The sequence below is a fragment of the Anopheles stephensi genome (assembly GCF_013141755.1).
Source record: "Anopheles stephensi strain Indian chromosome Y unlocalized genomic scaffold, UCI_ANSTEP_V1.0 chrY22, whole genome shotgun sequence".
NCBI classification, from domain to species: Eukaryota; Metazoa; Arthropoda; class Insecta; order Diptera; family Culicidae; genus Anopheles; species Anopheles stephensi.
In genome coordinates, this window is record NW_023404994.1 from 12,872 (window position 1) to 39,539 (window position 26,668).

Sequence of the window (26,668 nt, forward strand, 5' to 3'; positions counted from 1 at the left end):
TCATCTCTCTCCTTTCTTCTTTCAACTGCTCCAAATCGTTTGAGAGATATTTCATATGACTCGCCTAATTCACGTTCGTAATCTGCCACCTTCGGTAATTGCACTATATATCTTCCATCCTCGTTGCGACGCGTTGTTTCTGCATACCATCTCTCACAAAGTTGCTCTTCATCAGACATCAGCTTCTCTTCCGGTATATCTTCTAGCTGAACCAATCTCTCCATTGCGGCATTGAAATTATCATCCATCGCACAACCCACGATGCTTTCGTTGAAACCATCCTTAGTTGGCTTCGATAATCTTCCACTGACAATCCAACCCAATCTGGTTTCGTGCAATTGGGGAAGATACGAAGCCAGTTTAATCCTTCCTTCTTGTAGCAAATCGGCAAACAATCTAGCTCCTATCAGCATGTCTATTCGTTCTGGTTTGTTAAAGGCTGGGTCTGCAAGAGGTATGCCTAATGGTAGATTCCACCGCTTCACTTCTACCATACGACTTGGATAGTCGGACGTTACTCGCAGTAACACTAGAAACTGCAGTGATACTTGAAATTCGGACACACGCGATCTTATTCTGGTAACTACCATGCTGGATGAAACAATAGGCACGGTGTCGTCTATTCCAGATAAAGGGCTCGATATTCGGACTCTCTTTAGTTTCAGTTGTTGGGCCAGCCGTTCCGTTATAAAGTTGGATTGAGATCCTTGATCCAACAAAGCTCTCGCTGGCAACTCCTCTCCATCGCTTCCGCGAATCAACACTACTGCCGTCGATAACCACACCATCCTTTGTGGTTCTCCGGATGCTCGGGTGGTATCATTAATCGTCGCAGCTTCCTGCTCTGCTGCTGTTGACTGTGAAACCTTTTCTGCTGACTCCTGAGCTGCTCGTTTACACAATAGCGTATGATGTCTTCCATGGCAATGCTTACACGTCGTAACATTCCGACAAAACCTTATTTGGTGATTTGGTGATGCTTGAAGATCTAAAACATAAACGTTGATTCTTCGCCAAAGCTTCTCGTTGTAGAATCGACATGCCATCGAATTTAGTACAGTTGTCTAACGGATGATCTGCCTTGCTAGCTGGACACGCCTCTTTATCGTTGCGCGATGAGCTGCACACGTTACAGAATATATTTGCGGTATTCTGTTCATTTTCTGGTCTGGACTGGTCACGACTTCGCTGGAAGAGCTTAGAAGCGGCTCTTTTGCCAATCACTCCGACGCTGTGCAGTGCAGTGCTGTTCAACACACGAATCCGTTTTTCGCAGAACTCCAACAATGCTCGTAGCAGTCGGTCAGGTTTTCCACTGCAAAATTTTCCCAGGACATTAATGTGGTCTTATCAAGCTTATACGTTACCAGTATCGTGAGTGGCGTGTTCCAGTGTTGTATGGGTTCGTCTAGCCGTTTCATTCCTTGAACTAGCCGTCTTGTCTCATTCACAACCCTGGTCAATTCAGCCGATTTTCCAGCATTCATTGGTTCCAGCTGAATCAGTGCCTTGAAGTATTCTCTCCGCAGTATCTTGTTGTCGTCGTATCTCTGCAGCAGGGTCTCCCACGTTGGCATATAGCTTTTCTCCTCAAGTGGTACATGCTCGAACTGCAGTGCAGCTTCTCCCTTCAGTGACGCTAACAGGTACTGAAGTTTTGCCACCTCAGGTAGCTCTGGTAAATCATGCACTAATGACACAAAACGGTCCTTGCATGTCACCCACTTGGTAATATTTCCATCGAACGTTGGCAGTTCTAGTTTCGGTAAATGCATTTTCACACTCGCGGACGTTGTGTTTGCCATTGTACTATTCGCAATCGGATGCGCACTTTCATCGGTTCTTTGCAAATCCATAATGAATCCTCTCACTTTATGATATTTTTTGTAGAACTCCTTTCTTTCATTCTGCATCAGTATCCCGTCAATTTCTTCATCTTCAAATAACAATTTTTCTCTTGCATCCTCATACGATCGCTTTGTTTCCTCTAAAGCTTGTAATTGACTCTGCAATTCTCCACGATGCACGGAATTGTTGTAATTGTCTACGAATTCTACAAACGCTTCTATCCACGAAACTCGGTCTTTATACACCTTTAATATTTTTTTTATTTTGCTTTCCGGTGGCATTTTCAAAATTTTCTTTATTTATCCGCGCGATACACTAATTTATCCAACTGTCCTCTAATCTGCTAACTGACAACCGACGCCAACTTTACGCGCCCAAATTTTCTAACAGCGATGGTGTACTAAGGTCACTGACCGACACGACGCTAACTTTCGCACACACGTTACCACTTGCGATGGCGTACCTCACCTTCAACGGAAGCCGACGCCAACCGTATGCACATTTCAAGAAAATCGCACTTGCACGAGTTAACTTTTTCGAAAGATTTTCTTTCGTTCACGTTTCGTTCTTTCGATCACGTTCGGACGTGATTTTGCGGAGCAGAGAACTATGACCGTTTCAGTTTGCGGTTAGACGTAGAGTGGTTTATTTTCTAAGATTTTACAAAATATTTTGGGTCGGGAAGGAAGGATGTGGAAGGAACGAAAAACAACAAGAACAGGTAAGCGAAGGATCGTTGATGGTCCGAGGGTCGACGGCGATACCGGTTTTATCTCGGAATATGAATAATTATTTGTTTAGGACGGCGGAAGTGAAGGATCGCTTGAACGTGATCGTACTTGTTTTGAACGTTTGTTAACTTGCCCCTCCTTAGATTTGAGGCTCCGTACGAAAAACTTCCATCATTGTGGGCGGTTGAAAGTTTGGACTTATCTGGGCGTTTGGCTCGTTCTCTTCGCAAGTGTTATCGTTGTCGTTGTTTGAGTTCGGTGATATGGCCGGTTTCTGTCCGTTTATGTTGCTCACAACGCTTGTTATGGACCAATTGTTCCATGTGAAGCTTTTGGCTTCTAGCCGTATTTGATGCATTTCGCTTCTTAAATCCATATGCATTGTGTGTAGATGTTCTAGAGTAAGGTTCAGCATGTGGTTTTTCGATGTGACGTTTATACCATAAAGCGGAAGATTCAACGGCGATCCGTGAAGCTCAGTTTGGCTGCTGGAAATCTCTTCGTCATTAACGAATATGTCACATGATTGGTAGGATAGGAGAAAAGAGCCTGTCAAGTTTCTCTTCTTAATACCACATGTTGTTTTAATAGTAAATTCTGCCGCTTAGTTGATCAGAATGTGTGTCCTATCGAGTTGGAGAATTTCCATCGCTGCTGGGTTTGTTATGAAGTCACATGTTGCTTGTTGTCCTCTGAGTATAGCTGGTACGCGAGTATAGCATTTTCCGTTATCTTCTTGTAGTTGTTCTAAGCAGTAAATGTTCTTGTTAAAGTTCGGGACGATGAAAAGTTGTGATTTTAAGGATAGGTAAAATTGGTTGGGAACATGAACTTTCTTATCTTTATGCGTTATACCGTACAATTCAATTTTCTTATATATATATATATATATATATATATATATATATATATATATATATATATATATATATATATATATATATATATATATATATATATATCGTTCGTCAATTTCGGGCAGCTAAGTATAAATAACAGTTCATTGTTATTTGTTGCTATTTTCGTAGTCACATATGATAGCGCTTCTGAAACTGTTTGAAACGGAATATTCTGTTTCTGTAAATCGTTCATTAACAAATCTATTTCACTTCGGTTTAATATACGAGGATTTACTATACCTAGTTTCCCTAGAGTAATACTATCTGCTACGAAACTCAATTTATCGAACAAGTATTTGAGATTAAGGAGAATGTTGAGGGAAAAGAATTCTATTGAAGAATCTCGTGACAGTCTAAGCGCATCTTTGATTGTTTTCAAAGTTTCTGTTAGCTGAAGCGTTAAATCCTTATTTATTTTCACTTGAACGTTATTATTCGTAATCAACCCGTTCAATGTAGTATTTATCAGGCGTAAATCATTTGCATCAGGACTTCCTGCAATGAATTTTCAAACAGTTTCTATTGTGTCCTATCTTTTGGCTCTATGAATCGGTATCGTATTTTTTAACATTTCATATGCATTTGAAAACTCTTGCTCTATCATGCTTGAAAATTGGGTTTCTTCAAGGGATTTGAACTCAATAGATAATACCTTAATTTCGCGTTGAATGTCCGATTTATTAAAATGATGAATGTAATAAATATTACCTATCGCTAATCTAGCATCGCCTCTGTTAAATGCTATTATCGGAATTTTTTCCATACTGGATATTGTGATGTTTTGGCCCTGACACTGCTGTACGCATTTGGAAAAGAACAGTTTTGTTTCATTTAATCTTTAGATCTGTTTTATGTATTATTTTTCCTTTTTTAGTAGTTACAGTAGTTCGGTTGATTTTATCTATTTCTATCTTTTTATATGGTTTCGCCTGTTTAAGTCTTCGTTTTGTTTTCATAAATGCATTCGATTGGTTGGATATCTTTCTGTCCTTTCGAGATTTGTTGTGAAAATTTAAATCTTTTTCCTGTTTTTTGTTAAGATTAATTTTTACTTTATTTATAATGGATGGTGTTTCGTTAGAAGGTGTAATAATTTCTATAGGAGTGAACGATGTACTAGAATGTATAGAATTATTATACTTGTGCACAGACATAACTATTAGATCTGAGAGTTGTACGTGAGGATGTTCTGATTTATGAATTCGATAAATTTCGAGTAAAGTAGAATGGAATCTCTCTACAATACCATTCATTTCACTTCTTCCTGTAGCGGTCACATAGGGAGCGATATGAGAGAAGTCAGTAACTTCCCTGGAGTTAAATGACTTCTCTCCATCTATTACTACTATGCCTGGTGGTTTATGTTTTAATACAATCTCCATTTGATGCTGGGAAAACATCGCTGATGCCCCTGGACTCAATCCTTACCACTTGTGCATACTTGGAAAATTTATCAACACATGTAAGAAAATAATTGTTCTCTAGGAACATTATATCAAAATGCATAATTTCGAAGGGTGCTTTTGGCCCAGGTGTTTTTTGCATCGGTGGATTGGGTGGGTTTCTGTCGTATTTGCACTCGTTACAGACACAACAGTTCCGTATAAAATATTTTATTTGTGCATTCATCTTAGGAAAATATTATTTTTTTAATATTTGTGCTTTATTTTCCTCTATTCCCCGATGTGCTCTGTTATGTTCCTTTTGAATAACATCTATTTGATCGTTGGTGTTTGTTACGTCTTCCAATATCCTTTGAGTATATCGGATTTTAAACATATTTTGTCTTCCAAAGTTTTTATTGTATACCTCTTGTAGTTTCCTCATTATAGATTCGCTGGTTAATAAACCATTAAGTTTCGAAGGATCGAAATTAGTTTTTAAGACATTGAGTAATGTTTGTTCGCTTGTATTTGAAATCATTATTTTGATTCGTTTGAAGTTCGGGAATGGTTCAGTTGTCTGAATATCTCCAATTCCCTCTTCAAGGATAACTTGATGCCTGAATACATTCAAAGGCGCTTCAGTTGATGGAATGAAGAAATCATCGCTGTCATTAGCTGAATGTTGCGTTGCTGTCATGGAGTATACCATTCGACTTAAGGCATCCGCGACTACATTAGTTTTCCCTGGCTTGTATAAAATCTCGTAATCGTGTTCTTCTAGACATGCTTTCCATCGTTTTAACTTGGCATTAGTATTTCTTTGAGAAAGTGTAAATGTGAGCGGTTGATGGTCTGTCAGTATCTTAAATTTAGCTCCATACAGATAATTTCTAAATGTTTTCAGTGCCCATATAATGGCAAGCATTTCCTTTTCAGGAACAGAGTACGATTCTTCGGCTCTGGTTAAAGATCGTGATCCAAAATGAATAGGTCTATCTTTTCCTAATTCTCCTTGCGATAAAACCGCTCCAATGGCGTAATCAGAAGCATCCGTTGTTAAAATGAATGGTTCACTGTAATCTGGATATATCAAAACATCAGAAGAGGATAAAATATTTTTTATTTTTTCAAAACATACGATCTGCGCTGGTACAAGCGATATTCTTTTACTGGATTGCATTTTCTCACCTCGTAACATATTAGTAAGTGGTTTGGCAATTTTCGCAAAATCCTTAATAAATCTCCTATAGTAGCCCATTAATCCCAAAAAAGATCTTAGCTCTTTAACAGTTTTGGGAATTGGAAACAGTTTGATGGCTTCTATTTTCTTGGTATTAGGTCTTATTCCATCACATGATATGATGTGGCCTAGAAATTCTATTTCTTTGTGGAGGAATTCTGATTTGTCCAACTGAACCTTAAGATTAGCAGAATCTAAAGTTTTCAAAAATTTTTCTAAATTCAGTAGATGTTCATCTACCGACTTACCAAATACGATTACATCATCCATGCATATATAACATATTTTTCCAATATGTTCTCTAAGAACATCGTCTATAGCACGCTGAAATATAGCTGGAGCGTTTTTCAAACCAAATGGAATTCTTAGGAACTCGTATTTACCATTATTTATAGAAAATGCAGTTTTTTCAATGTCATCTTCATTCATTTTTATTTGATGGAATCCTGAGGCAAGATCCAGAGTTGAAAAATACTTTTGCCCTTTCATTTGTTCTAGGACATATGTTATTTCGGGCATAGGGTAACGATCGCTAATAGTTTTTTCATTTATCTTTCTATAATCAATTACCATTCTAAATTTTTTCTGACCTGACGCATCCTCCTTTTTTGGTACTATCCAGACTGGGGATGTCCAAGCTGATCGGGATGGTCTAATTATACCCGTTTCTAAAAGAGTTTTTATTTGTTTGTTTACCTCGCTTGTGTATGCCGCAGGATAAGGATACACTTTTTGATGGACGGGAATACTGTCGGTGGTGTTTATTGTACATTCGACATTTGTAGTGCAGGTTAATGCTAAATCTGGTTCATGAAAAACGTGCTTATTCCTACACAGCACATCTGTCAGCATTTTCCTGTTAGTTTCATTTAAATGATTGGTACGAAAATCAAGTAAATGATTTTCCTTCTTATTTTCATAGGTAAGCAAAGGTATTTTGAAAGGATAACCTTCATCCGTTATTATTGTAAGAACATCTGTTTTGAAATAAAGGTTAACATCGAGTGTTTTAAGCATACTGGTGCCTATGATGCCAAGGAAGAATGGATGAAAATCATACATAACAAATTGAAACTTCAGGCTTGATTTTGGTTCAAAAAATGCTATGTCAATTGCTGAGGTTACTTTAAAATTTCTATTAGCACTTTTAATGGTACCACTAGAATAATCATACGGTTTAGATTTTTTGTAGGCTAAAGCTTATTTGGGTGAAATTAAATTGATATTTGATCCACAGTCTATTAAAAAGGGAAATTCTCCTTGTGTTGTCCGCAATGTGATGTAGGAGAGAAATGGTTTCACCACAGTACGGACCAATCTAAAAAATTAGTTTCTGGTTCGTTCCTGACAGCAGGGGTTACACTTGTTAGATTTGTTTCATTTAATGGTGGTGCCGTTTGGACATATTCAAGCGGAGCATCCACTGAATAGGTTTGCTTTTGCTGCCAAGGAGAAGATTGAGCTCCTTTTTGGTCATATACCGGTCGATTGGCATAATTAATAGCATTCGATCGTAGGGATGGATCGACTTCCATCGGTTGAGGATAGTTAATTTTCTGTTGCGGTTTAAGATTCTGTTCTGGAAGATTGTATCGAGGTTGACTTGGACCAGGTTGATTATAGGTAGTTGTAGGAAAATGATTCCTCTGTTGATAATGGTTTCCTTGGAAGTTTCGATATCTTGGGGGTAGTGGTGGTGTTTGATGCACATTATTGTTATGGTAACTGTGCCGCTGGGGAGATGGTACGTGTAGATCTCTTGGTCTAGGTATTTGATTCGAACGAGTCTCACCCTTAAATGGTGCCGATCTCATGTTCATATTGCAGTATTCTAGGCAATAATTGAAAGCAGCATTTAAGTTGGGTGGACTATTATTTTTTAATAAAAAGCAAAGAGGACTTTCTAGACCTCTAATGAAGCAATCTAACGCTTTCTCTCTAAAGTAAGAAGCGTGTGCTTCAGCATTGATAGAGTACTTCGGGTCGGTGTATATTTGGGTTATAATTGCACTTTGCAAATCGTTAACACGACTGAAGTAGCTGCTTAATGGATCTGTTGCTTTTTTACTGATCCCAGTAAGTTCGTGATCAAGTGTTTTCAGTTCTCTTTTGTCTTTATAGTAGAGCAAAAGAGTGCTTTTAATGGATGACCAATCACCAGCTATTCCATTGGTATTAATAACTTCGGCTGCTTCGCCTCTAATTTTTTTCCTTATTGTTCCTTCGATTATATGAAAAAAGGTGCAATCTCGTGGGACTCTAGCGTACATATGTAGAACCTTTTCTACTTCCATGACCCACGCCATTAATTCATTCGCCTTCTCTTCAAAGGTTGGGAGATCTCGTACATAGTCGAGAATTTTCCACATGCTAACAAACTCGTCATAGCTCATAGTACTAGAAGGTGCAGAAGTAGTCATTCTATTTTTTTCGAAACAATTAAACCTTCTATCTTTCCTATCGTCCACCATATGACAATAATATTAATTTTTGTTCCCTTTTCACTTTTTTCACTGATCTAAACACTGATTTAACTGATTTCTATCAAATTTAACTTTCATTTTAATTTCCCCACTTATGAATAATAATTTGTGACTCACGATACGATCAACAATGCTGCGCCAATGTTGAAACACATGCTGCGTCCGATGACCGATGCTCGATGTTCTGGGTTGATCCGGTTTGGCACTGCCTACTGAGGACCCTTCGGCGTCTGTTCGGGAGACTTGTCCACGAATTGCTGGTCACGATGACGTCTTCCTCGTTGTCGTCGTGCAGGTTTCTTATAACTTCATATCACCTCACTTTTAGACTTGGAGGTCCCATTTCGGGCGCCAGTTAACTTTTTGGAAAGATTTTCTATCGGGTTACGACGTTCGGACGTGATCTTGCGGAGCAGAGAACTATGACCGTTTCAGTTTGCGGTTAGACGTAGAGTGGTTTATTTTCTAAGATTTTACAAAATATTTTGGGTCGGGAAGGAAGGATGTGGAAGGAACGAAAAACAACAAGAACAGGTAAGCGAAGGATCGTTGATGGTCCGAGGGTCGACGGCGATAACGGTTTTATCTCGGAATATGAATAATTATTTGTTGAGGACGGCGGAAGTGAAGGATCGCTTGAACGTGATCGTACTTGTTTTGGACGTTTGTTAACTCACGCTCTTTTGATTTGTTCGCTCAACGCACTGACTATTCCAATTGTCCACTAATCCGGTAATCAACAAGAGACGCCAATCTTACGCGCCCAAATTATCTACGCGCGATGGTTCACTAAGGTTGCTGACCGACTCGACGCCATCTTTCGCACACACATTACCACTTGGGTCGGCGTACTCTTTTTTACCCAACTCGAAACGACGCTAAGCGATCGCACACTCTAATTGATTTGCATATGCACACGACGCGCCTTATTTTGTTTACGCAGCACACTGTTGTTAATATTGTACTTTTGTGTTTTCTCCAACAGTCTAAAGTTCATGTCCCTTTTCACAATTTACAACACAAAATGTATTCCGTTTATCCGTTGGTCTCCTAATTGGTAAATCCTTGCCTCCTTACAAGAGTCACATACACACAAGCAGACGATAAATGTCCGTCATTGATTTAAGTACAACGATTTTCTACCGAAGGTTCGACCACACCACTCTTCTTATACACACACGGCTTCCTGACTACAATTTACTACTATCCGGTTCGAAGGACCAAATGTTCGATAGCTTAACTGGTTCTTTCGGATCGTTGCTGTGACTCGCTTGGGGTTTACCTTCAGACTTAAATTACAAATGTATTCTCACCTATTTAGTTACAATATTCCACTAATACTATTGCCTATCCTAAACCTGAACTATACAAATATACTTACATTAAATTCATGTTAATCGGGTTGCCTACTCATAGGCGCAACACTACCCTTTGCTGAACAGCTCCAAATCAAACCAAGCAGAAAGCGTCAGCTTGTAGTAATGTGCCCAAGAAGAACACGCAACAACGCGCAACAATGTTCATATGCTGCAGATCAACATCTAGAAACAATGATTGATGTATTTTTGTTAATTAACGAAATAAGAACTGATAGTTCGTTCGGAATCTTAGATTTAACTTCGAGCCCCGTCATTACTCATCATCCTTGTTGGCATCCATTGCGGGTATTGGTGGGCGCCGTTTCTGCAGCCCCGATGGCCCCGGCTCGGGAGATTTCGGCGACTTCTGTCTGCGACGGAAGCACGACCAGAAAGAACTATTGTCATCATCGGACTAATCCGACGATGGGCCCTGTGGGGGAGGATGTTTTACCGGTCCATCATCGAACGATACCTGACGCCTTTGCTTGGGTGTATTTGGCGGCCAATTGTCGGCCGGGGTGTCCTCATCACTAGCGCTTATCATCGATTTCGAGATCATGCCCAGAGTGTTACCCGAAATAGCAGGGCGCCTGGATTTCCATGATTGGTTGAGCATTCAAGACAGCTCATCATCAAGTGAATCGTTCACCAGCGTATCGTCTGCCGGAGCGTCGTCCATTTCCATGCCGTCATCCACTAAAGCAGGCACAGCACCTTTCAAGAAAAAGCAGAAGAAGACGAGCGAGCTAGCATCGGTATTACCGGATCGCGCACACATTTCGCCATTCTAGCTACCAGCAGCCTGGTCCGGTTGAGCCGGTGCATTTCCCCTGGCCCGACGATTGCCTGCAGCGTGGAGTTGTCCTCCAGCGGGGCGCGCCGTAAACGAAAGGAACGAAAGAACCGAACGACATTATTGCATCCTTCATCACTTCACGTTCCACTTACCAGCAACCTCCAGTTTTTCGTCCGTTTCCACGGGCACCACGGGCACCACGACCGTTGCCTGCAGCGGGGGTGTATCCTCCCCCGTTGAACTGTCCTACAGGACGGCCGTGCGTTCCATTTGGGCCGGATTTTCTATTGATTTTATCGGCGTGGAGGTCCGTGCGTTCAGCTTCTCGAAAGGCTCGATTACGTAATATAGTTTCAGTTCGGCGGGGCTCACCGTCTACGGCATACAATTTCCATGCCTACTAAGATTTTTCGAAATGTGACACTTCAAAAATCCGCACGGCAAACGGTTCCATTTGACAGCTCGCGTTGACATCCCAACTGACATTTTATAGCAGACTTATAGCGGTTTTCGAGTTCTTTTAGCTAAATCTCGATGCTTAATCTTGCCTTAGAGAGCAGCAGATTTAGCTAATTATAACAGTTCGAACGCGTGGTTTCACGTAGTTTTTTCACCCATTTCCTTCGGATCCAAGCTGTCATAGGCCAGAGGCGCTATGGCAGCGCAAATCAAAACAAAGCAAACAATAACACACGGATTAGTTTGTGATATGAATGAATGATTTTTTGGTAAAAGACTCGAGAAGGCCCCCCCCTAACAAAATTTGTTAGGCGCTGTAGGATTTACGCCGAAAGGTATGCAATCCGCAGTGCACGTTGCGAGAGCTTCACAGTGAGCTTTCAGTGTGCTTTCAGTGTGGTCAAAATTGGTTGAAGAAAGTCGAATAAAATATTGTTATTATTTGATTAAAATCCCCTCTCCGCTAACCCTACCATTCATTTTGGGTTACAGGGGCTTCGTACTAGTTTTCAGTCGCACTAGGGGTGAACAATCGGGCCTAAAACATGTACGGCGTTCTCGGACGGTAACGGAACAGTAATTCGATGAATACTTGTTACCTTGCATTGATATTCAGCAAAGGAGGAAACATAAGAATATCATAATCTCAAACCACTTGTTACAATGTATTGTATCAAGTTCTACTCGCTGTCTATTAACAGTATTAAGGAACAATGCACAATGTTTACATCAAATGGGTTTTGACCATACAGAAATCCCACTGTACAACAAAAATGACAGGCCACAGTGCTGCACACAAAAGATTCTAGGGGGGGCCTTCTCGAGTCTTTTACCGATTTTTTATTTATTTAACAAACCCGTTCATGTTTCTTTCTCTCCGTTGCACTCCTCGTGTTCGCCAGTGTTCCTTTAGGGGGAAAAAAACAAGACTGTGAGTTGAGAAATGGTGCTCTTCGCCGTACATGAGATGCTGAACCATACCTCATCTCTCGCAGAAAACATGTTTCGGGAAGCGGCAAACACGAATCGATCGTCAACTGAACTGAATCTCCAGGCTACCGCAGCTCACCTACACGCAAATACACGATTAATCCTAACACCATCTGCATTCAAACACCGGGTCATGCGCCTCGGCTTATCCGTGCGCGTGCGACATCCTCCCCCCATCACATTCAGAACACGACTGTCGCTCAGCGTGCTCAGGGCAGAGCCAATAAGGAAAGAGAGAAGCAGAAATTTGCAGTGGTGTCCTGACGGTTTTAAAATGCGCGCTGCATGCCAGTACCAAAACGGCGCGCGAGAAACAGTTCGAGCGCCCCTGCACACGTGTGTTCGCTCTCTCGCACTCAGGGGCTCTCAAGCGAAAGATCATGGTTCGAGCAGTGCACGGCACATTGCGGAAAGCGAGAAACTGTTTGAGCGCCTCTGCACGCGAGAGCGAACGGGTGTGTGCTGTGCTGCTCGTTCCAACGGCAAACTGGCATGGTGCTGAGCTGCTCTAAGAGCGTAACGAGCATTCGCGCATGAAGCGAGCAGTTATGGCGAGGATCGGGCAATTTTTTTTTTTAATTTAGCCTTTTTTGTATAACAGATGTCAGTTGGGATACCTTCAAACCGGTTCCGTTACAATGTAACTGCGCGACCAGGCAAAAAATATTCCGGCGCAAACGGAGTACACCTTGCCGCCATGAGTTCTTCTTTTACGTCGCCATTTTGTTTTCTTTTTTCTGCCAGGGATAAATCCTTTTCCTTTGCGAAACGTTTCAAACATTTCAACACGGACTCCACTGGTTGTGTTACATGCACATTGTTGTCAAATGCTTGTGGGAAAACAATCCGTCCGGTGGGGGGTGTTGATTCCAAGCTTTCACGGTGCTTACTTGTTAATTTTTCGTAATTAGTGGAAGGAAATTAATATCCGGAAAAAAATGTTGCGGTATATGTCAAACAGATAATTAGTAAGAGGGAGAAAATGCTGTAAATTTTCTGGACGCTTACCATCTCCAGGAGTCGAACCGTACCACCATACCCTACCACACACAAGATCCAATTGAGTAGGCTGATTCACAAGAAAGATTTTAACCCAGTTTTGGGGGGAAATAGGGCACGTATAGAGCATATTTGTTGCATAGATTTGAAGCTATAGAGTGAATTATTTTTCTTACACCGTACGACAAGGTCCATTAATAGATGTATATATATACATCTATATCTAAAACTGGGTTAAAATCTTTCTTGTGAATCAGCCTACTCAATTGGATCTTGTGTGTGGTAGGGTATGGTGGTACGGTTCGACTCCTGGAGATGGTAAGCGTCCAGAAAATTTACAGCATTTTCTCCCTCTTACTAATTATCTGTTTGACATTTACCGGAACATTTTTTTCCGGATATTCATTTCCTTCCACTAATTACGAAAAATTAACTAGTAAGCACCGTGAAAGCTTGGAATCAACACCCCCCACCGGACGGATTGTTTTCCCACAAGCATTTGACAACAATGTGCATGTAACACAACCAGTGGAGTCCGTGTTGAAATGTTTGAAACGTTTCGCAAAGGAAAAGGATTTATCCCTGGCAGAAAAAAGAAAACAAAATGGCGACGTAAAAGAAGAACTCATGGCGGCAAGGTGTACTCCGTTTGCGCCGGAATATTTTTTGCCTGGTCGCGCAGTTACATTGTAACGGAACCGGTTTGAAGGTATCCCAACTGACATCTGTTATACAAAAAAGGCTAAATTAAAAAAAAAAATTGCCCGATCCTCGCCATAACTGCTCGCTTCATGCGCGAATGCTCGTTACGCTCTTAGAGCAGCTCAGCACCATGCCAGTTTGCCGTTGGAACGAGCAGCACAGCACACACCCGTTCGCTCTCGCGTGCAGAGGCGCTCAAACAGTTTCTCGCTTTCCGCAATGTGCCGTGCACTGCTCGAACCATGATCTTTCGCTTGAGAGCCCCTGAGTGCGAGAGAGCGAACACACGTGTGCAGGGGCGCTCGAACTGTTTCTCGCGCGCCGTTTTGGTACTGGCATGCAGCGCGCATTTTAAAACCGTCAGGACACCACTGCAAATTTCTGCTTCTCTCTTTCCTTATTGGCTCTGCCCTGAGCACGCTGAGCGACAGTCGTGTTCTGAATGTGATGGGGGGAGGATGTCGCACGCGCACGGATAAGCCGAGGCGCATGACCCGGTGTTTGAATGCAGATGGTGTTAGGATTAATCGTGTATTTGCGTGTAGGTGAGCTGCGGTAGCCTGGAGATTCAGTTCAGTTGACGATCGATTCGTGTTTGCCGCTTCCCGAAACATGTTTTCTGCGAGAGATGAGGTATGGTTCAGCATCTCATGTACGGCGAAGAGCACCATTTCTCAACTCACAGTCTTGTTTTTTCCCCCTAAAGGAACACTGGCGAACACGAGGAGTGCAACGGAGAGAAAGAAACATGAACGGGTTTGTTAAATAAATAAAAAATCGGTAAAAGACTCGAGAAGGCCCCCCCTAGAATCTTTTGTGTGCAGCACTGTGGCCTGTCATTTTTGTTGTACAGTGGGATTTCTGTATGGTCAAAACCCATTTGATGTAAACATTGTGCATTGTTCCTTAATACTGTTAATAGACAGCGAGTAGAACTTGATACAATACATTGTAACAAGTGGTTTGAGATTATGATATTCTTATGTTTCCTCCTTTGCTGAATATCAATGCAAGGTAACAAGTATTCATCGAATTACTGTTCCGTTACCGTCCGAGAACGCCGTACATGTTTTAGGCCCGATTGTTCACCCCTAGTGCGACTGAAAACTAGTACGAAGCCCCTGTAACCCAAAATGAATGGTAGGGTTAGCGGAGAGGGGATTTTAATCAAATAATAACAATATTTTATTCGACTTTCTTCAACCAATTTTGACCACACTGAAAGCACACTGAAAGCTCACTGTGAAGCTCTCGCAACGTGCACTGCGGATTGCATACCTTTCGGCGTAAATCCTACAGCGCCTAACAAATTTTGTTAGGGGGGGGCCTTCTCGAGTCTTTTACCAAAAAATCATTCATTCATATCACAAACTAATCCGTGTGTTATTGTTTGCTTTGTTTTGATTTGCGCTGCCATAGCGCCTCTGGCCTATGACAGCTTGGATCCGAAGGAAATGGGTGAAAAAACTACGTGAAACCACGCGTTCGAACTGTTATAATTAGCTAAATCTGCTGCTCTCTAAGGCAAGATTAAGCATCGAGATTTAGCTAAAAGAACTCGAAAACCGCTATAAGTCTGCTATAAAATGTCAGTTGGGATGTCAACGCGAGCTGTCAAATGGAACCGTTTGCCGTGCGGATTTTTGAAGTGTCACATTTCGAAAAATCTTAGTAGGCATGGAAATTGTATGCCGTAGACGGTGAGCCCCGCCGAACTGAAACTATATTACGTAATCGAGCCTTTCGAGAAGCTGAACGCACGGACCTCCACGCCGATAAAATCCATAGAAAATCCGGCCCAAATGGAACGCACGGCCGTCCTGTAGGACAGTTCAACGGGGGAGGATACACCCCCGCTGCAGGCAACGGTCGTGGTGCCCGTGGTGCCCGTGGAAACGGACGAAAAACTGGAGGTTGCTGGTAAGTGGAACGTGAAGTGATGAAGGATGCAATAATGTCGTTCGGTTCTTTCGTTCCTTTCGTTTACGGCGCGCCCCGCTGGAGGACAACTCCACGCTGAAGGCAATCGTCGTGCCTGAGGGAAATGCACCGGCTCAACCGGACCAGGCTGCTGGTAGCTAGAATGGCGAAATGTGTGCGCGGTCCGGTAATACCGATGCTAGCTCGCTCGTCTTCTTCTGCTTTTTCTTGAAAGGTGCTGTGTCTGCTTTAGTGGATGACGGCATGGAAATGGACGACGCTCCGGCAGACGATACGCTGGTGAACGATTCACTTGATGATGAGCTGTCTTGAATGCTCAACCAATCATGGAAATCCAGGCGCCCTGCTATTTCGGGTAACACTCTGGGCATGATCTCGAAATCGATGATAAGCGCTAGTGATGAGGACACCCCGGCCGACAATTGGCCGCCAAATACACCCAAGCAAAGGCGTCAGGTATCGTTCGATGATGGACCGGTAAAACATCCTCCCCCACAGGGCCCATCGTCGGATTAGTCCGATGATGACAATAGTTCTTTCTGGTCGTGCTTCCGTCGCAGACAGAAGTCGCCGAAATCTCCCGAGCCGGGGCCATCGGGGCTGCAGAAACGGCGCCCACCAATACCCGCAATGGATTCCAACAAGGATGATGAGTAATGACGGGGCTCGAAGTTAAATCTAAGATTCCGAACGAACTATCAGTTCTTATTTCGTTAATTAACAAAAATACATCAATCATTGTTTCTAGATGTTGATCTGCAGCATATGAACATTGTTGCGCGTTGTTGCGTGTTCTTCTTGGGCACATTACTACAAGCTGACGCTTTCTGCTTGGTTTGATTTGGAGCTGTTCAGCAAAGGGTAGTGTTGCGCCTATGAGTAGGCAACCCGATTAACATGAATTTAATGTAAGTATATTTGTATAGTTCAGGTTTAGGATAGGCAATAGTATTAGTGGAATATTGTAACTAAATAGGTGAGAATACATTTGTAATTTAAGTCTGAAGGTAAACCCCAAGCGAGTCACAGCAACGATCCGAAAGAACCAGTTAAGCTATCGAACATTTGGTCCTTCGAACCGGATAGTAGTAAATTGTAGTCAGGAAGCCGTGTGTGTATAAGAAGAGTGGTGTGGTCGAACCTTCGGTAGAAAATCGTTGTACTTAAATCAATGACGGACATTTATCGTCTGCTTGTGTGTATGTGACTCTTGTAAGGAGGCAAGGATTTACCAATTAGGAGACCAACGGATAAACGGAATACATTTTGTGTTGTAAATTGTGAAAAGGGACATGAACTTTAGACTGTTGGAGAAAACACAAAAGTACAATATTAACAACAGTGTGCTGCGTAAACAAAATAAGGCGCGTCGTGTGCATATGCAAATCAATTAGAGTGTGCGATCGCTTAGCGTCGTTTCGAGTTGGGTAAAAAAGAGTACGCCGACCCAAGTGGTAATGTGTGTGCGAAAGATGGCGTCGAGTCGGTCAGCAACCTTAGTGAACCATCGCGCGTAGATAATTTGGGCGCGTAAGATTGGCGTCTCTTGTTGATTACCGGATTAGTGGACAATTGGAATAGTCAGTGCGTTGAGCGAACAAATCAAAAGAGCGTGAGTTAACAAACGTCCAAAACAAGTACGATCACGTTCAAGCGATCCTTCACTTCCGCCGTCCTCAACAAATAATTATTCATATTCCGAGATAAAACCGTTATCGCCGTCGACCCTCGGACCATCAACGATCCTTCGCTTACCTGTTCTTGTTGTTTTTCGTTCCTTCCACATCCTTCCTTCCCGACCCAAAATATTTTGTAAAATCTTAGAAAATAAACCACTCTACGTCTAACCGCAAACTGAAACGGTCATAGTTCTCTGCTCCGCAAGATCACGTCCGAACGTCGTAACCCGATAGAAAATCTTTCCAAAAAGTTAACTGGCGCCCGAAATGGGACCTCCAAGTCTAAAAGTGAGGTGATATGAAGTTATAAGAAACCTGCACGACGACAACGAGGAAGACGTCATCGTGACCAGCAATTCGTGGACAAGTCTCCCGAACAGACGCCGAAGGGTCCTCAGTAGGCAGTGCCAAACCGGATCAACCCAGAACATCGAGCATCGGTCATCGGACGCAGCATGTGTTTCAACATTGGCGCAGCATTGTTGATCGTATCGTGAGTCACAAATTATTATTCATAAGTGGGGAAATTAAAATGAAAGTTAAATTTGATAGAAATCAGTTAAATCAGTGTTTAGATCAGTGAAAAAAGTGAAAAGGGAACAAAAATTAATATTATTGTCATATGGTGGACGATAGGAAAGATAGAAGGTTTAATTGTTTCGAAAAAAATAGAATGACTACTTCTGCACCTTCTAGTACTATGAGCTATGACGAGTTTGTTAGCATGTGGAAAATTCTCGACTATGTACGAGATCTCCCAACCTTTGAAGAGAAGGCGAATGAATTAATGGCGTGGGTCATGGAAGTAGAAAAGGTTCTACATATGTACGCTAGAGTCCCACGAGATTGCACCTTTTTTCATATAATCGAAGGAACAATAAGGAAAAAAATTAGAGGCGAAGCAGCCGAAGTTATTAATACCAATGGAATAGCTGGTGATTGGTCATCCATTAAAAGCACTCTTTTGCTCTACTATAAAGACAAAAGAGAACTGAAAACACTTGATCACGAACTTACTGGGATCAGTAAAAAAGCAACAGATCCATTAAGCAGCTACTTCAGTCGTGTTAACGATTTGCAAAGTGCAATTATAACCCAAATATACACCGACCCGAAGTACTCTATCAATGCTGAAGCACACGCTTCTTACTTTAGAGAGAAAGCGTTAGATTGCTTCATTAGAGGTCTAGAAAGTCCTCTTTGCTTTTTATTAAAAATAATAGTCCACCCAACTTAAATGCTGCTTTCAATTATTGCCTAGAATACTGCAATATGAACATGAGATCGGCACCATTTAAGGGTGAGACTCGTTCGAATCAAATACCTAGACCAAGAGATCTACACGTACCATCTCCCCAGCGGCACAGTTACCATAACAATAATGTGCATCAAACACCACCACTACCCCCAAGATATCGAAACTTCCAAGGAAACCATTATCAACAGAGGAATCATTTTCCTACAACTACCTATAATCAACCTGGTCCAAGTCAACCTCGATACAATCTTCCAGAACAGAATCTTAAACCGCAACAGAAAATTAACTATCCTCAACCGATGGAAGTCGATCCATCCCTACGATCGAATGCTATTAATTATGCCAATCGACCGGTATATGACCAAAAAGGAGCTCAATCTTCTCCTTGGCAGCAAAAGCAAACCTATTCAGTGGATGCTCCGCTTGAATATGTCCAAACGGCACCACCATTAAATGAAACAAATCTAACAAGTGTAACCCCTGCTGTCAGGAACGAACCAGAAACTAATTTTTTAGATTGGTCCGTACTGTGGTGAAACCATTTCTCTCCTACATCACATTGCGGACAACACAAGGAGAATTTCCCTTTTTAATAGACTGTGGATCAAATATCACTTTAATTTCACCCAAATAAGCTTTAGCCTACAAAAAATCTAAACCGTATGATTATTCTAGTGGTACCATTAAAAGTGCTAATGGAAATTTTAAAGTAACCTCAGCAATTGACATAGCATTTTTTGAACCAAAATCAAGCCTGAAGTTTCAATTTGTTATGTATGATTTTCATCCATTCTTTCTTGGCATCATAGGCACCAGTATGCTTAAAACACTCGATGCTAACCTTTATTTCAAAACAGATGTTTTTACAATAATAACGGATGAAGGTTATCCTTTCAAAATACCTTTGCTTACCTATGAAAATAAAAAGGAAAATCATTTACTTGATTTTCGTACCAATCATTTAAATGAAACTAACAGGAAAATGCTGACAGATGTGCTGTGTAGGAATAAGCACGTTTTTCATGAACCAGATTTAGCATTAACCTGCACTACAAATGTCGAATGTACAATAAACACCACCGACAGTATTCCCGTCCATCAAAATGTGTATCCTTATCCTGCGGCATACACAAGCGAGGTAAACAAACAAATAAAAACTCTTTTAGAAACGGGTATAATTAGACCATACCGATCAGCTTGGACATCCCCAGTCTGGATAGTACCAAAAAAGGAGGATGCGTCAGGTCAGAAAAAATTTAGAATGGAAATTGATTATAGAAAGATAAATGAAAAAACTATTACACCGTACGACAAGGTCCATTAATAGATGTATATATATATATATATATATATATATATTATATATATATATATATATATATATATATATATATATATATATATATATATATATATATATATATATATATTTAGAATTATTCGTCTACAGGGCCAGACCATTTTGCACGTATATTATTTAAATTACACAAGAGTATTATGCGCTGGTAAAGCGAAGTAAGGTAACTTAGATATCTATACTGATGTTCATAATATCGGTTTTCTTAGTATTGTGCGGCTACGTTTGCTCCTTCTTCTGGTATGTGTAAATCAATTCTTACTGGTTGCGTTGCGAGTACAAGCGAAAGCTCTCCACCAGACTATGGGGTCGCGTTTAACTAAAAGATTTAAAAAATGCACATTCGTTCGTAAATTCGTACTATGCGAGCAAAAAAGGGGATGGATGGTGGGGGGGGGGGGGGGGGGGAGGCGCGGACAACCATATATCGCTATAAATATGATTATTTTATAATTCATTTCTATCCCTAACTCTATCAAGGTTTTGCAGGTTTGTGTGTGTCTGCTTGTTTCGGGCTAGTTGGTAATAGGTAACATGCGACGTAACAGAGACGAAAAGAAAGGAATCGAACACCCTCCGGGGCCCCGACTAACCGGCCAATGGATAAATCATCTGACCGATCCCGACCAGCAGCAAACGGTATCGCCTTCTATTAAGCAAGCCGGGCACGTGTGTAAGATAGTAAAGTATTTGTTTCAATTGCTACCATCCATGAGATAAGCTAGCTAAGATTACGCGAAAGAGAGCGACAGAGAAAAGGAAGCTAGCTATGCGCCGTTACTTCTTAAGGGCACCATCTGGAGACGTTTTCAATGCACCGAGCTTGGATGACTGCTTTCCCGCCTGAAGTGTGGTCCGCTTCAGCGGTGGAATACGACTCGGTGGTGTGTTAGTTTTCTCACCCTTCGGTAGTGGGATTTCGACATCGGTTTACCATCCGGCGGCTGCCACTGGCACCGCTGGTGGTTTGAGCTTCTGCTTGCTGCCGGGTGGCGTCACGTTGAAGCTTTTTCGTCGCCGAACGTTGAGCGTACGGTTTTGTGGCGAGTGGTTTCGCAACCGGACGATGGATGGGACTGCCGATGGAAGGTTTTTGCCGGTGTTCTGCCGGTAATAATGGCGCCACCCTTTGGCAATACTGGTTGCCGAACGCGGGAAACCTTCGTAACGGTTTCCACTACCGGTTTGGCGATTTTGGTCTGTTGCTCTTTCTTCACACTTTTCACATCTTGGATTTTTATGGGTTTAACCTAAAAATAAAAAAAAAGTAAATTAATTAATTAATACAATCAGATAAATACTTCCGCGTGCGTGTGTGTGGGTTGGGGTTGTGTGTGGGTTGTGGGATCAGGTAGATAACCCTTCTAATTTCGCATAAGTTCCTGAAATCTTTCTAACCTATCTTTCAACTATAGACGAGCAGAGACAGCCTCAATTTAGAAGGATTTACGAAAGGAAAGCAAAACATTTCAATCTGCAACTAAAGGTGAGACTGTTCTGTTTCTACCGGATAGCTAAAAACTAGATGGAAACTATCAGAGAGGATTTCCAAACGGAAAATCAACCACTGACCAGATCTTCACGATGCGGCAAATCTTGGAGAAGATGGCGGAGCAATAGATCCACTCCTATCATCTCTTCATTGATTTTAAAGCCCCATATGACAGCATAGCAAGGGTAAACTTCTCGACGCAATGAGCTCTTTTGGAATGCCGGCCAAGCTTACCAGGCTTGTAAGTATGACAATGGCCAACTTCACATGCCAGGTGAAGGTGGATGGAAAACTCTCAGGGCTCTTTGCTACCACCAGGAGAGATTTGCTTGCGCCAGGGAGATGGGCTTGCCTGCCTTCACTTCTATCTGGCGCTAGAGAGAGCAATCGGAGGTGGAAGCTTCGGGAACCATCTTGTATAAGTCAGTCCAGATCCACCGACAACCACATTGATATTGAGTTACACGCAAGGGTACTGGCTGCCAACCGGTCATACTACAACCTGAAGAAACTTCTCCACTCTAAATACCTGTTGCGACGGATGAAGCTGGGACTGTACAGAGCATTTATAGTCCCAGTACTCACATACGACTCTGAGATATGGACTCTGTCCAAAACTGACGAAACCCTCTGAGCCGCGTTCGAGAGGAAGATGCTATACGAGCTGTACGATGATCTCACCATCGGGGAGCGGATCAGACTCGCCAGGCTGCGGTGGGCTGGTCATGCCATGAGAATGACACTTGACGACCCAACCCGTAAAGTGCTTTTAGGATTTTTGCCCCAAGCCGAGTAAGTAAGTAAGTAGTAAATTACAAGCTAAAACTAGCATTTATACAATCGAAATTGATGGCAGAACCTGTGTAGGGATACTAGAACCTGGAAATTCTCCTTTTGCAGATATTCGAACAACATAATAAATCGAATCGTACTAGTAAAGCTCCAGAGACAGATATACAGATATTACAGGGTGTTAGCGTTTATATAAAGTGTAACAATTCAGCCGGCGTTGGTAGCACTAGCATGCCATTTACCTTGGACTCATCCGCCTCTTTGTTGATGGAAGATTCACGCTGTAACTTTCGCGTCCTCGGTGAGCCGGGATTGGATACGACGCGCACAGGCTTGATTACCCGACTCGTCGCCACCGTCGTCGTCGTCGTTGCCGTCGCCGTTGCCGTCACCACCGTAGTCATTGTCGTGGTTCTCGTGGTCGTCACCACCGGCGTCGTCCGGTCTTCTAAAGGCGCAAGCGAGATGCAATCGATTGAATTAAGCACGACCGGGATGTGCTGCACAAACGGCATCGACATTTGATACAGAATGGATGGTGGTTCTTCGCTCTCCCGATTGCCTTCATCGTCCACAATCAATCCCACCCGCGGATCACCGTGCAGACGATCGTTCAGCGCCAAGGCAACCGTTCCACCCGGCCCCGTTGTTACCTTTTCGCCTATCTTGAACTGTATGCCGGTAACGATCGAACTGCATTCCTCCGGGTTAGTACGCACGTGCCGTTCTTCCAACTGGGACACCAGCTCCTGCGTAAGCCGTTCGACCGACTGAAGCATTCGTTCGGGGTTTTTGTGTTTCGCGTACGTACCCCCATCGATAGTCTCGCTCACGGCCGGTTGCTCCATCATCAGCTCGTCAGACCTGATCAGTATCAGCCTAACGTCGTCATCTGTTGCCATCCGGTGTTGCTGGTAAACGCTTCCACGAAGTCTTCATCCGGTGTCGAGAGTCAACTTCCATTTCTGAAAATCAAACCCACGCACTATCGTCCGGTGCCGCCTATTCGTCGCATTTGTCAGATTCCACAGGTGAAACATGACTGCCTTGTCTACGCCTTTTCCGTGCGTGAACCATGAGTTGATGCCTACGTGCGTCCAACGTCCGTTCAGTTTTCCATATATATTCGCACATGGCCGTAGTGTTCGCGTAATGTGATGCTACCCTTTGCTGAACAGCTCCAAACCAAACCAAGCAGAAAGCGTCAGCTTGTAGTAATGTGCCCAAGAAAAACACGCAACAACGCGCAACAATGTTCATATGCTGCAGACTAACATCTACAAACAATGATTGATGTATTTTTGTTAATTAACGAAACGCGAACAAATAAGAACTGATAGTTCGTTCGGAATCTTAGATTTAACTTCGAGCCCCGTTGGCATCCTTTGCGGGTGTTGGTGGGCGCCGTTTCTGCAGCCCCGATGGCCCCGGCTCGGGAGATTTGGCTACTTCTGTCTGCGACGGAAGCACGACCAGAAAGAACTATTGTCATCATCGGACGAATCCGACGATTGGCCCGGTGGGGGAGGATGTTTTACCGGTCCATCATCGAACGATACTTGACGCCTTTGCTTGGATGTATTTGGCGGTCATTTGTCGGCCAGGGTGTCTTCATCACTAACGCGTATCATCGATTTCGAGATCATGCCCAGAGTGCTACCTGAAATAGCAGGGCGTCTAGATTTCCATGATTGGTTGAGCATTCAAGACAGCTCATCATCAAGTGAATCGTTCACCAGCGTATCGTCTGCCGGAGCGTCGTCCATTTCCATGCCGTCATCCACTAAAGCAGACACAGCACCTTTCAAGAAAAAGCCGAAGAAGACGAGCGAGCTAGCATCTGTATTACCGGCACATTTCGCCATTCTACCTACCAGCAGCCTGGTCCGGTTGAGCCGGTGCATTTCCCTCTGGCACGACGATTGCCTTCAGCGTGGAGTTGTCCTCTAGCGGGGCGCGCCGTAAACGAAAGGAACGAAAGAACCGAACGACATTATTGCATCCTTCATCACTTCACGTTCCACTTACCAGCAACCTCCAGTTTTTCGTCCGTTTCCACGGGCACCACGGGCACCACGACCGTTGCCTGCAGCGGGGGTGTATCCTCCCCCGTTGAACTGTCCTACAGGACGGCCGTGCGTTCCATTTGGGCCGGATTTTCTATGGATTTTATCGGCGTGGAGGTCCGTGCGTTCAGCTTCTCGAAAGGCTCGATTACGTAATATAGTTTCAGTTCGGCGGGGCTCACCGTCTACGGCATACAATTTCCATGCCTACTAAGATTTTTCGAAATGTGACACTTCAAAAATCCGCACGGCAATCGGTTCCATTTGACAGCTCGAGTTGACATACCTTCAAACCGGTTCCGTTACAATGTAACTGCGCGATCAGGCAAAAAATATTCCGGCGCAAACGGAGTACACCTTGCCGCCATGAGTTCTTCTTTTACGTCGCCATTTTGTTTTCTTTTTTCTTCCAGGGATAAATCCTTTTCCTTTGCGAAACGTTTCAAACATTTCAACACGGACTCCACTGGTTGTGTTACATGCACATTGTTGTCAAATGCTTGTGGGAAAACAATCCGTCCGGTGGGGGGTGTTGATTCCAAGCTTTCACGGTGCTTACTAGTGAATTTTTCGTAATTAGTGGAAGGAAATTAATATCCGGAAAATAATGTTCCGGTAAATGTCAAACAGATAATTAGTTTCTTCTTCTTTTTCTTCTTTTAGGCCCACATTTCTTCGCACGCAGCATCACCGGTTGTAACGGTTCTCCGGTAGGTGATTCCTTCCCATGTTCCACCACATCCTGCACGTAAACACGGGCTAGGGCAAGTCCTCGGCAGAACTCCGTGAGATTAACACTTTCTAACAGATAAACTGCTTCCAGAGAACGGTCTCTATTACTGGTCATTACAACGGCCCGGTATTCAACGCATTCAACCTCAATTTAAATCCTAACAGCTGTGGGTCGTAGGTGTGAGACTCGCATACAATGTACGCAAACGATGACGAAGCTTTTGACTGTCGACAGCACACAAGTAGCATGGCAATTTTCCCGGAAGCGATGTTGAATAGGGAAAAGTTGGGATATGTCTAGGGCAAGGGGGCAAGGGTCCGTGCTTACCACCAGTACTGCAGACGGTTAACAGTGGTTCCTCACAGTTGTACCAGCTAGATTCACATGGTATCTATGCTGCTGCATACAGGCCACCTTAAACACTGGGGCTAATAGTCGCCTGCATTTGTGAAGAATCGTTGGCGCTAAACTAGCTGCCTGCGTTTTGTTGAGCAGGATCCATCAATCTACGTCCGTAAAAAGTGGTTTGGTAGGCCTGTAAGATGGAGAAAATTCTTTAAATTTTCTGGACGCTTACCATCTCCAGGAGTCGAACCGTACCATCATACCCTACCACACACAAGATCCAATTGAGCAGGCTGATTCACAAGAAAGATTTTAACCCAGTTTTTGGGGGAAATAGGGCACGTATAGAGCATATTTGTTGCATAGATTTGAAGCTATAGAGTGAATTATTTTTCTTACACCGTACGACAAGGTCCATTAATAGATGTATATATATATATATATATATATATATATATATATATATATATATATATATATATATATATATATATATTTAGAATTATTCGTCTACAGGGCCAGACCATTTTGCACGTATATTATTTAAATTACACAAGAGTATTATGCGCTGGTAAAGCGAAGTAAGGTAACTTAGATATCTATACTGATGTTCATAATATCGGTTTTCTTAGTATTGTGCGGCTACGTTTGTTCCTTCTTCTGGTTTGTGTTAATAAATTCTTACAGGTTGCGTTGCGAAGACAAGCGAAAGCTCTCCACCAGACTATGGGGTCGCGTTTAACTAAAAGATTTAAAAAATGCATATTCGTTCGTAAATTCGTACTATGCGAGCAAAAAAGGGGATGGAGGGTGGGGGGGGGGGGGGGGGGAGGTGCGGACAACCATATATCGCTATAAATATGATTATTTTATAATTCATTTCTATCCCTAACTCTATCAAGGTTTTGCAGGTTTGTGTGTGTCTGCTTGTTTCGGGCTAGTTGGTAATAGGTAACATGCGACGTAACAGAGGCGAAAAGAAAGGAATCGAACACCCTACGGGGCCCCGACTAACCGGCCAATGGATAAATCATCTGACCGATCCCGACCAGCAGCAAACGGTATCGCCTTCTATTAAGCAAGCCGGGCACGTGTGTAAGATAGTAAGTATT

General features: G+C 42.7%; 1 protein-coding gene across 1 annotated transcript; it reads right to left on the reverse strand.

The window, feature by feature from the left end:
• Nucleotides 1-1,250: 1,250 nt before the first annotated feature.
• Nucleotides 1,251-23,451, reverse strand: LOC118515172. Its single transcript, XM_036061876.1, has 3 exons — nt 22,655-23,451; nt 21,163-21,378; nt 1,251-2,006 (listed from the first exon to the last, which is right to left on the reverse strand). Exons 1-3 carry the CDS (start codon nt 23,312-23,314, stop codon nt 1,251-1,253), a joined length of 1,632 nt encoding a protein of 543 aa, XP_035917769.1. The 5' UTR covers nt 23,315-23,451.
• Between the last annotated feature and the right edge of the window lie 3,217 nt (nt 23,452-26,668).

Bases quoted from the DNA above. Each gene is read 5' to 3' on its own strand.
- LOC118515172 (XM_036061876.1), bottom strand. From the start codon at position 23,314: ATGGCAACAGATGACGACGTTAGGCTGATACTGATCAGGTCTGACGAG. The intron at 21,379-22,654 runs GTAAATGGCATG...TTTTATTTTTAG, and splicing joins AAGAGGCGGATGAGTCCAAG to GTTAAACCCATAAAAATCCA. The intron at 2,007-21,162 runs GTACGCTCAACG...GGAGAATTGCAG, and splicing joins AAACCACTCGCCACAAAACC to AGTCAATTACAAGCTTTAGA.